Source organism: Mesoplodon mirus (genome assembly GCF_964341445.2).
Source record: "Mesoplodon mirus genome assembly, chromosome: 12".
NCBI lineage: Eukaryota > Metazoa > Chordata > Mammalia > Artiodactyla > Ziphiidae > Mesoplodon > Mesoplodon mirus.
The window spans coordinates 99,425,248-99,437,928 of record NC_138988.1 but is presented as its reverse complement, the minus strand read 5'-3'; the positions used below and the strand labels follow the sequence as shown (position 1 = coordinate 99,437,928).

The window sequence follows — 12,681 nt, the reverse complement described above, 5'->3', positions numbered from 1 at the left end:
ACAGGACAACTTGAGGAGCTTTTGAGTAGTAAGAAAAGAAATGACACTCAGTGAAAAACATAAAATATGATCAGAATACAATCAATATAAAGGTCTTCATTGTCTGAACACATGCAGATGGAGAAGTTGGTTTCTGATGGATTGGTCAGGCAGATCCCAGAAAGTATCATATTGGAGCTTGTATCCAGCCTGACCTTGAAATGCAGAGGATTTTGAATGGACAAGATCGTGGGGAAGGGGACTCCATGAAAGAAACACAACTGCAAAGGCCTAGAGTTAGAAACATTAAGTGTATATTTGAGGAAAAGCAAATATCCAGGTATTGAGAGGGTTATATTAGGTTGAACCCTCTAGAGCCAACCCAGATCTGCCCTGTATACCTTAAGTACCTGGAATTTTGTTCCTTAAACTGGAATCTAAAAAGAAAAAAAAATTCCCAGTAATCTCAAGTTTTATGAGTGTTACTTTTAAATTCATGTTTCCATTTCCATGATAGTATTCGAGGTGATGAAGATGTTCTAAAATTAGGTTACTCTGTAAACATGATAAAGACCACTGATCTGGGCATTTTAAATGGGTGGACATAAAAGTATGTAAACTGCATCTTAATAAAGGTGTTAAAGTTTATTTTACCCACTTTAAAGAGGCAAAAAATATCTTTCAAAATAATGAAGTAAGACTTTCATTACTTAACTCTATGTTTATCATACTACAGTCTGCTGACCACTGTGAAATTCTTAGCTATATTTTAAGGGATGCCCAAGAATTCCTTTTTTTTTTTTTTTTTTTTTTTTTTTTTCTGTACGCGGGCCTCTCACTGCTGTGGCCTCTCCCGTTGCGGAGCACAGGCTCCGGACACATAGGCTCCGCGGCCATGGCTCGCGGGCCCAGCCGCTCCGCGGCATGTGGGATCCTCCGGGATCGGGGCACGAACCCGTGTCCCCTGCATCGGCAGGCGGACTCTCAACCACTGCGCCACCAGGGAAGCCCCCCAAGAATTCCTTTAAAAGGTGTTTTAGCTTATTTCTAGGGTATACAGGAATAAGATGGAAATTAAGAGATGAGAAGGACAGATTTTAAAAGGGTATACACATTAAAAGAAATTGTCAACAGGGACAATTTGGTTTTTATATTAAAAATTCCTTTGATAATACATGATACCAAGGACTGGTCTGATTTGAACCAATGCACATATGGCATGTATCAGTATCTCTACCCCAGATTAGATTGTGACTGTTTTCCCATGTAGACTCCTCAGAGTTTGAAACCAACTGTCTCTTGGTCAAGGGTAGTTAGTTTCCTGTACTTAGATTCTCTTGTCCTTCCCTTCAGACTTTGCAATATCTAAAGCATTATATAAATTTCAAAAAAAACTGAGGGTTTAGTTAAAAATTGCATTCTTTGTTTAAAAATAAACTTAGTGACATATCTCATTTCATCCTAAAGAAAAAAATAAACTTATTGTTCAAGATTTTATATGTGACTAGAGATAATTAGAAGATGCCTGGAAAGGAATATCAGCAAAATGTGAAAAACCAAAGGTTTGAAGGCATTCTAGAAGGATCCAAACTTTGGAGAGGGCAGAATTTATTTATTTGATAAATCATGAAATACTTACAAAAACAAAACAACCCAGAAACATGCTTTTCATAGCAAGAAATTAAAAATAAGCAAGTTTCTTTAGCAAAGAGATAAATGGGTCATAGATCAACCTGGTGACAGGTTGTAGAGTGACAATGAGCGCTTTTCCAACAGCTTGCCTGAGAAGAAGCCAAGGGACCAGCCTGAAAACCAGAAACTCAATGTAAGTGGCAGCGTGAGTCACTTGGAGCCCCGCATTGCGACTCTCGTTGCTGCCAAACATACAGCAGGAACAGTCACAACAGCTTAGCTGTATTTTAGAACCCAATCAAGGCATAAAGCACAACTGCTGCTGTTGGCGGTGACAATGGAAACCAAACTGCATTCCTAATTGGAAGGGAGGAAATGTGGACAAAGAGAAACAACCAACCAAATCTCATCAGGACAAACAAAGTGTGACCAGGCTCTGCCACCAAAATAAGCAATGTGCACGTTTCACCAAATCTTGAACGATATCAGTCAGAATGGACCAGGAGACACGCTGTAAACATGTTGGCCTATATGTTCTTACAACATTGATGCTGTCTGGGATTTTCTTTCCTCCCAGTCTGAAGATAGATCATAAGGCCATGATGCAGCAGACAGATTGTCATGACTGAAATACCTGCTCGTGAGCGTAACATGAATTGCTGGTTTTTTCTGTTTCATATTCTTTCTGCATAATGGATGCTCCTAAATGGTACAAGACTGTGGCTTGTAAAGGATTTTAAATTGTGCCTGATATTTTTCCCTTTCAAAGAGCACTTTATAGGTCTTTTTTTTCCTAATTGTGAAAAAACATGTATTCATTATGAAAATTAATAGGAAATTTATAAAAGCACAAAGAAGATCAAAGGAAGATCTAACCACTTGGGAAACTTTATGTATATCTTTGTAACTTTTGACTTCACTTTACAGTCTTTCATGGGTCATTTCTGCACCAGTTCATATTGAAATACTGGGAACGATGGTTTTGGAATGGATACGGGAAGTGAGATGCTACAGTATGAGTCCTTTTCTTTCCTATTTATCCAGTCTTAGTGCTCCCTATTACCTGTATCTGCTGAACTCTTTTCTGTGCTCCAAAATGTCGTAACATTTTATCCCCTGCTTAGAGCATCCTTTCTTTTGGTGGCCAATTTGTCCTTGGACTACTTACTCTTCATCTTAAATCCCCATCTCAATCATCTTCTACAGTGTGAGATCTTCAATGGCCCTTTCAAATGGGTTAATACTACCTTTGTTGAAGGTACCACAATAGTATCCAGCAAATAGCTCTATTATTCCACTAGCTTAATGTATTGTTATTATATTTTCACTTAGTTATTTCCTTACTGGACTACAAGGGAAGAGACACTCTTTTAACTTAACTTTCACTCGCACCTAAGAAAAGTACGTACTTCCTAAAAAGATGATCAATAAAAAAGTGGTGAATAAATGAATGGATGGATAAATAAATAAATTTACTTCATCTCTCTGAGCCTCAATCTTCCCATCTGCAAAATGAGAGTAATGACAAACCCCTATGTTTGCTTTGAGAATTAAATGAACCAACATATAAATTACTTGACATGAGAGACTGAGCCACAGTAATAGCTATTTATTTGCTCCCTTCATTCCTAAAAAATATTACTTAAATTCTAAGAATTATTTTTAAAATTCTCTTTGACCTTCCAAAATGCAAGTGTTCAGAGTCAAACAAATGATTTCTCTGAACAAGTAGTAATGCTATGGTGACACTTTTGCAATATTAATTTATCCAAGCTTTGTGACTATTAAAAGTCCAAAGAACACCTTATAGAAACTAAATAAGTAAAAGGAACAAAGAGGAATAGCCAAGATTGTATTTCGATAGAGTTGTATTTTAGTCTCATTAAAACCTATACTAATGCAAGTAATGTTGGAAAACTTGTGTTTCTCAAAAAGCACTAAGATGCGAAAAAGTGTTTGACTTTCATTTTTCCTGGTAAAGAACATTATACTTCCAATGAAAAAAGAAAAAGACATTGTTTAATGCCTTACATGAAATTTAATTTCACACCACATAATTATTAAAAGATAAGTAGCTCCTGCATTATTAATAAGAATAAATAATAATATGGCAATTAAATAACTATCACTAATGACTTCTTCATTAATATGTTAGTAGTTGGCTGTTTTATCATGAAGAGAAATTAAAGTAAGATAGTCGAAAATTTCAGTAAATAATAAAACAGAAAGCTGTGTATTGTGTCCTGGTTAATTACAAATGTATTGAATTCTTAGGGATTGCTAAAGAAGAAATGTGCGTACTGAGTACAGAAGTAGTTCAAAGCTAATAGGTGCTTTGTTACAAACAAAACTCTCTCATGTCTCTTTGAGTTTAAGTTTGTTTACTCTTAGAAAAACTTGATTTCCTGTGTCTGAAGAAAATAAGCTTATAAAAAAGATGAAAAAGCTGCTATATAGCGCTCCAGTAAAGGGAGGCTAACAAATTAAGTGTTAATGAATCAAAAACATATGGATTACACTTCACTCCAAATAGAAGTGATTTTAGAATCAAGGGGGAAAGTACTTAGCAAAATGTAAATAAGTCTTTGTCAATCTTAAAGCACAAACGTTTCAGGTATCTTCAGAAAGCTCCGAGTTATTACTTTCTTTAGTCGTTATCTATCGTTTTCACTTCATAGAAGAGATCAATCTCTCCATGCCTGAATGATCTTTCAAAAGTTTAACAACATATTGGGTAAGTTATAAACAGACATCCCAGAAGTTCAGAGATAAAAAAAGATGAAGGGAGAAAAGTGTATTAATTAACCCAAACCATCACAACAACACAGAAAAATTTCCTCTGCTCCTTGCTTACCATGATTTAAAAAACAAAGCCAAAATGTCTGTTGTCATGTACCTTTTTAAAATTATCCTATTATATATATATATATATTAAACTGTAGCTAAGATTTATATTTTCCAATTAGATCAATATCAATCTTTTTATTGCACAAGAATTGGAATTTATATGCTGTGGCTAGTTCTAATTACAGTCTACATTTATAGAAAAACCTTTAAAAGATAACTGTCTTCATGCTTCTTTAGAATTGGGAATTTGTTCAATGCAAGAAGAAAATAACCTTGGATATGGAGTTCAGAATAGATATTTTATTACTGAGCAGAAACCTCTTTATTTAAGATAATTTAGGCATAACTGTAAGCTGTATTCACTCAAGTCCCTAAGAGACATTCTTTACTGGAAAAAAAGAAATGTTCTTCTTGAATGCAGCAATGTTTTTAGCACCTAGTCCACTACCTTCCCAACAAAGAACAGTTCATTTACCATTCTGCATTACTGCATGTCTCTTTCACTAAGCATTCTGTTCTGGAGCCTAAGATTCTTATTTCTTACTAGTGGACACAATTCGGTGCCTTTCAGACGGTTGGAAAGGGGGGGACCTCCACGGGTGAAGGCTGTAAGTGTAAAAGTCCACTGAGATCACAGTCAGGGACCAGAAGTGTTACATGTAGATGATTTCAGGGCCCACCATTTGTTCTCCTGCTGTTAGGACTGAAGATGATCTTCAGCTCTAGTTGAGTTAGACCCTGCTTCCTACCTCCTAGACTCAGAGCAGCCTGTTTGTGCTTTGAACCAACAAGATTCACGTCTTCTTTGTTTAGTAGCCACCACTCTGACATGTTTATCCTCACCTACTTTCAAGTCCCCACCAAGCTTGTAAAATGCTCAAAGCCTTGGACCTGTCCCTCAGCTGCAGGACAGGATGATGAACATGTGATGACACATAAACACAATCCATAAATGACTGTGGGATTTGATTGGATAGTTAGAGAATGCCATGGATCATTTGGACCTTTCATGAATAAACAGCTCTTAATGATAGAAAACTGAAGCATGTATTAGACAGAGTGCATTAAGCTATTTACTTTCCAAGAAGCAAAAGTATTAGTTACAGCTTTAAAATAAGCAATTTATAAAAGTCAATGCAAAGGCAACTCAAAGTCTTAACCGAATGAGTTACTTCTTTTTATGAAAACTTTCCATGGCTTCCCACTGCCTGTGATAAATATGTAGTCCTGACTAGTGTGCACTTTCCTAGTTTCCAGCCTACCTCTAGGCTGATCTCTCTCCTTTCCATCCTTCGTTCCAGCCAAAACAAATTGCTTTCAGTTTTCAGACTTTCTTGGTATTTCCTATCACTATACCTCGACTCACTCTCTCCTTTTTCTTAGAGATGATAATTGGGTCGATAATATTCAGTTCATAGGCTCATTATTTCATTGCAAAGACAGACTCTGAATACAGACTTTTGCATGGAAAAATCTATCAAGTGTCTCCACCTCAAGCCCCCATCAACATGCTTCCATTTTTTCTGTTTGCTGCCACCTTGCAATTTATGACCCACGTCAAAGCTTTCACCTCACTCCCTGGCTGTATTCCCCAAGTAGAGATGAGTAATACTTCCAGGAAAACGTGGCAGTCATACCACAACACAATACCCGCAATTTTCTGTGTCAATAACAATGGTTAGTTTTACCTCCTTAGTAATTCATCAGTAAATGTAGGTTCAGGTTTTCTTAATCATCTCTTTTTATTAAAAATTATAAATTGTATAGAACCTTCATAACAGAATTTCATCAAGAATGAACTAAAGAACTCAATTGTTGCATTCCCTACCCAAGTACACAAAAGTAGTGGATAAATAGCAAGGATAAGAGAACAAGGTGTGTTTCTATGTGTGTGTGCTTCACTGTATGTACACATTCATGATAAGAGGTGGGCAGCTCCTTCTCAGAGTATTGTACCTATTTCCACTGTGCAGCCATCCCTTAATAAAAACTATTCTAACACACAACAAAAATATTCATCTTCATTAATTGCATATGGTAGTTCTCAGATAATACAGACTCTCGAGAAACAGACTTTTTAGTTGTTGTGTTTTCCAGTTACACTGCTTGATCGGATCTCTAAATTTACACTCCATTGTCCCACAATACACAACTGTCCTAACTCTCCAACTCTGCCTAGCATCCTGCTACTTCTATGAGTTTTGATAGCCCATTCTAAAGTGATAGTTTCTTTAAGAAAATAATTACAATGTAAATTAGTCTTCAACAAATAGTAAGGCACGTTTTGGAATTAAGTGCCTAAGTACTGAAGCTTTGCTTCCCGATATGGTTAAAACCGTTATATAAGTTGAAGCATATCCATTCAATCTATGTACCTAGAAATATCATTTCTTCTGTTGCTAATGAAGGTGCTACAGCACAAATTTATTAAAGGTATATGTTTGCATGGGATAATAATTGGGTCGATAATATTAAATTCATAGGCTCATTATTTAATTGCAAGGGCAGATTATGAATACAGCTTCTAAAATGTATTTTAATGAAAAACACTACATCCTGACCTAATCATATCAACCTTATGCTATCTAATTAAGGATGCAAAAAAATCATTAGAGTCGCAAAATATTAGTTCCAGCTCCATCAGGCTGTGAGCTGCCTCTTCATGAATATATATTTTTTTACTCCATGATAAATAGTTAATGAGGTAAAAATGACAAAATTTGCATGTAGGCAAATTAGTTTAATAGAATGATGTCTTTTCTGACTACTGAAAGTGACCTTTCCTTCTCAAAAAAATGGCTAAAATACTTTGGAATTATCATCTGGCTGTCTTTGCACAAATGATAAATTGTATGTATGAACAATATAAAAATTACAAAATGCAATAATCCTAAATTCTCATCATACTCTAAATGTATTCTGTACTTTTGCATTTATCAATTTAATAAAATGAAATTAAGCATATTATAAAGTGTCCATTTATGTAGCAATTTTTAATCCAGAGCATAAAAATGAGAAGCATGTGCTTAACAGCTAGCACTATGGCAAAGATCTAGATCAAATTTTTTTTTGCTTTTTTTTTTTTTAATTTTTTGCCTTATAACAAATTTAATCAGTTATACATATACATATGTTTCCATATCCCCTCCCTTTTGCGTCTCCCTCCCACCCTCCCTATCCCACCCCTTAGATCAAATTTTTAAAGCACAAGAATTCTAGACTACTTACTTGAAATACTTTTATATTAAAATGTCCACTCCACTCTTAATTTAGCATTTTAGATTATAGATGATTGCTCTCAATTAAACTGGTATAATATCTTGAAATCAGTACATCAATTATTCAACAGTGCTACCTTGCCTCCCTATTGAAATAAACTAGACAAGCAAACATAAAACAAGTTAAGAAGAATAACATACAAAAATTAATCATAAAGAAGAGAAAGGCTTCATAGTATAAACACCAGGTCATGAAGAGATGTGACAAACAAATAAAATATATATGTCTATCATTTAACTTTGAGAATATTTCTGTGTGCTTAACAAACATCACCCCAACAGCAAGAAATAACAGGTGTTCTACAGATTTTTCAAATGATTTGCATAAACATCTCTATGAGTCTCATCACTGATGGATGCTGAGTCTGTGCTATGAAAGGAACAGCAGCAATTCATCCAGATGTATTAACTTCTGTTAATGGCTCAACAGAATCTAAGCCAAAATATTTTACTTAAGACACAAATGCCTTTGATTAAATCGTTTACTTTGGTTACATTTAATCAAATTGTCTTTTCTCTGATCCATTTGAATGTGTACACACAGTCAGCATGATGGACTAGAAGCTCAAGTGACACTCTCTTCCTGAGTTCTACTCTTGTCCATCACGTGTCAGCTAAGCCATTTTACAAAGAAGAGAATAAACATTAATTTTAAAGAATTAAGGAATTTCACAATCTCCTTTAATTTTCCTTCTAGCACTTAAGCACTAGTTGATTTCTCCCTCCCTCCCACTTCTCCTCTCTTTCCTCCTGTTCTTCCCATTCTCCCCCATCTCTCATTCTCTGTCTTCTCTAGCTAAAATAAAAATAATTCTCTATTTTTCTCTGTATTCTCTTGTTAAACTCAAAACATTTTGGTACTTAACTTTGCTGGCCTTCCAAATTTCTAAACTTCCATGTTGTGAAAATTAATGACAAAATAAAATGAACAGGCACTTCAAAATTATCCTAGAGAGAAAATACTTTTTGCTTGATTTTTAGGATCATTTCAACCACTTTGGCCTTTTAAAAAGTATGCTGTTAGTCAAGGATTTTTGAAGAAGAAACCAAAATGAATATAAGGTAAAGTAAAAATTGTTTTACTTCAAGTCAAGGACAGTGGTCTTGAAAATGTCTGCTGTAATTTTAAACTAATGATTAAATTAACAGAATTCAAGACATATTGAGTATATTGTTAGTAAACCCATGTGAAATTTTTTTAAAACCTAATGTTTAGGTTTCTATCAAGTAGAGAACAGGATGAGGTAGATTTTATGTCTATTATACGGGCAGACTAAATATGTTTAATAATTCAATGGTTCATGCACACATTATTTTATGTATTGAAAAAATAGACAATAAAAATGTTCTATATTCTGCAGACCCTGTTAGGGATTGAGGACACAAAGATGGAGAAACTATTGGTTTATTACACAAGAAGATCTTCGTCTAAAGAGGAAGAGGGACACACGGGGAGTTAATCCCTAGATTGTGTGTTAGATGCTGGAAAGGTCAAGTAAAACAGGCAGTTAGCAAAAAGGAGATGGTTTTCTCTGGCAGTTCCACTGAAAAAACACTCAAACTGAGCCCAGGAGAATAGTTCTTTTGCCTGGTGGTACGTGAGGAGTTGTGAAGCTGTCCTTCTAAACAGAGAGAAATGTACGGTAATGTGAAATAGTATGACATATTTAGCAAATTATCCATATTTTATATGGCTTCCTCTTATTTTGCTAAGAAGCATTTGGTAAGAGGAATGTTGAGAAAGGATGAGAGAGATGAGCATGCAGGAGATGTCACTGGAGAGGTAGAAAAGAATCAGATCAGACGGCAAACACACAATAGTATGAAGTTATTGAAAGTTTTATGACAGGGGACTGCAGGGTCAGACTTGCATTTTAAAAATACTATTTTGACAAGAGAGGAGAATGAATTCATGGACAGTGCAACAATGTGGCAACTGTAGCATGAGATTGAAGGCAGAGAAAGCCATTGGCAAAGTATGGCTGTCATTCAGAATGTGGGTATTGAGGTCCTAGACATAGGTAGTAGCAAATGGAATAGAGAAGAGGAGATATTAAGGAAGACAAAGAAAAGTCTAGAAAAACTCTGAGTTTTAGATCTTTGTGATTCAGAGTACATGAAAATGCCAAGCACAGAGATTATGGAAGTGTAAATGGCACAGGTAAAATGTATGCATTAATTAATTAACTAAGTCAATTTTGTTTGGACCATACTAGGTTTTAGGTAAATTTGGGACATTCATCTGGAGATATCAAGTAGGCTGCTGGATTGTATTTTGGGGGGACTCAGAAAGGAGGTGTATTCTGGAGACACGTATTTGATCATCTTCAGCCGGATGGAAGACACAGTTTGAAAGGAGGTTTATCAAAGGCCTATGGAGAGTGAGACAAGGAATAAACCAAGTACAGAACCCTGGGAGATGCTAACACATAAGAGGCTGGTGAAGCCAATGAAAAAGGCAAAGGAGATTTCTCCTGAAAGATGGAAATTAGTCTAGGGGACTGACTAACAAAAGCATCAAAGGAGAAAGGCAGAAATAATATCCCTTTCCTCCTGTTCACTCAAAGTCACTTTAAGGCTGAAAATCTTGTCGTGTGTGAAAACTCATTCTTTTATGTTCTTCATAACCGTTGTGTAATTTTGCCATATATATATATATATATATATATATATATATATATATATATATATATGTATGTATATATATGCCAGGTATCAGGAAATATTTTTTAAGAAGATAAGAATGCTGAATTATTAGTACCATCTGGTCATGTCTCCTCATTTAGACTAATAAAAAAATCAACATACAATTGAGCGGCAAGATTTGTACAGCGGTGGTGATCAAATACAATAGTAAATGGCTTCAAAAACAATGTGAGATAATTTAACAGCTGGCTGATATGCTAAAGGAATGAGCTTCTTTCGTGCAGTCAAAACACAAATCTACTTCAAACCAACTCACCTTCCTTCTCTTACCATTGAGTCCTCTCCATTGCTCAGATCTCTTTACTATATAGCTTAGTTCCTGATTGGAAATCTCCAAATCATATGGTATAAAAAACTTGGTTTCTTCACTGTGGATGTGCTGAAATGCATCTAATATCCAGGAATCATTGTGCAATCTAAAAGCAAAATCATTTGTTATCTGGGTTTTTTCCCCAAGTATTGTTTGCTTTTTTCCAAAAATACTAAACACTTTGTCTCTTTTATAAATTTCTATGTATTTAATTCACTAGTCCCCTTTATTTTTCAGAAACTATTTGACTAAGATTCCAGAAATGATTTAATGATTTTCTCTGCTAGATATCATAACCCAACAACAACAATTTGGGATTTTTACAGCTATCTCCTAGAAGCCTACTATGTCTGATTCTAAGTTATAGACTGTAGAAAAATGAGAAATATTTAGCCATTACTTTGTATATGAGTGTCAAAATTAGTTCAAATGTAAGGGATTTGTCAAAGGAAATTTGAGTTTGGATTTATATTTCCTCAGCAAGTTGGTTTTAGTGTCATGCCACAAGCTCAGTCAGCACAGAGGTTTTGCTTGGTTGGTTGCTTTACAACGTGAGTAATAAATGGACAAATCTGGTGAAGCATCTAACCTGATGTACCACTCATTTAGTCTTTTCCCATTTTTTAAAACAACTCTAAATATTCATTTAGAAAAGCACTGCTTTTCTTGTGATACTGATAAAGTGACAGCAAAGTATCTTACTAAAAATATTAATACTTCATTAGTAACATTTAGATGAGTATTATAAACATTAATTAAGCCAATGCTTATAAAACTTTCCCATAAATTACCTCTAAGTTCAGAGAAGAGAAAATGTATATTCTATCCTTAATCTATCAGTATATTTGTTTTAATATAATGCTTGTTTTTTGTAAAAGTTTAAGTAAAATTAAAACTCTGGGGAAATATCATATTTATCCTATGATTTAGTGGACACTTGGCTGACCATGTTTGCCTGGAACCAGTTTAAAAAAGATAGAATTGTGCCACTAACGGTCTGTAGACCAGATCAAGAACCTTAATGCATCACAGTGTCAATAAACTACCCATTTGAGAAGTAAGTTTTTACAAGATGCCCAAAATATAAATCGGATTATCAAGATAATTAAGGATCCCATGGAAATGTCTTTCTACTCGGTGTGGAGAATTTTAAGTATTTTCTTTCAATGATCGGGATAATTATCTTTTGCTTTAAATGGGCTAGATAATAAAATTTAAATGTATTGCTTTCCTATTATAATGGTAGTTAATTTCACATTCACTGTGTTACCTAGCTTTACCTTAATCCTGTCATTTACATATTTACATGTTAAAATCAAAAGTTAGTCTTACTCTTTATAAGTAACAGAGAGAGAATTTAAACTCAGAGTTAACTCCCAAGTTCATTTGATTCCATCATCTGACTCTTCAGTGAAAATAACTGACACAACACATATCTTCATTTAACTAGATCCTTTCCAAAATATTAAAATAGATTTTTTTGACCTTTCTTGACAACTAAGATGCATGTGTCTTTTTCCCCTCAACTATTTTTCATCATCACATAGTGGAAATACAGTCAGCCTTCTGTATCCTCAGGTTCTATACCTACAGATTCAACAAATCAGGGATTGAAAAAATTTTGAAAAAGAATTCCATAAAGTTCCTAAAAGCAAAACTTGAATTTGCTGTACACAGGTAACTATTTACATAGCATTTACATTGTATTAGGCATTATACATAATCTACAGATGATTCTAAGTACTGATGACCCTTGAACAACATGGATTTGAATTGTTCAGATCCACTTACACATGGATATTTTTCAATAAATATAGTCACCCTTCCTATGTCTGGGTTTCACATCCACAGGTTCAGCCAATCATGTATCACAAACTTAATACACAATCTGCAGTTCTACAGTTCATTGAATCCTAGGAGGTGGAACCC

General features: G+C 34.7%; 1 protein-coding gene across 1 annotated transcript in view; it reads right to left on the bottom strand.

The window, feature by feature from the left end:
* Positions 1-12,681, bottom strand: part of LOC309813177 (uncharacterized protein) — a gene marked incomplete at its 3' end in the record, with an annotated part of 262,936 nt that overhangs the window by 54,929 nt on the left and 195,326 nt on the right. Inside the window, 1 exon segment of the mRNA XM_082637755.1 lies at positions 10,699-10,858. Within this exon segment, the coding sequence (XP_082493881.1) occupies positions 10,699-10,858 (160 nt within the window).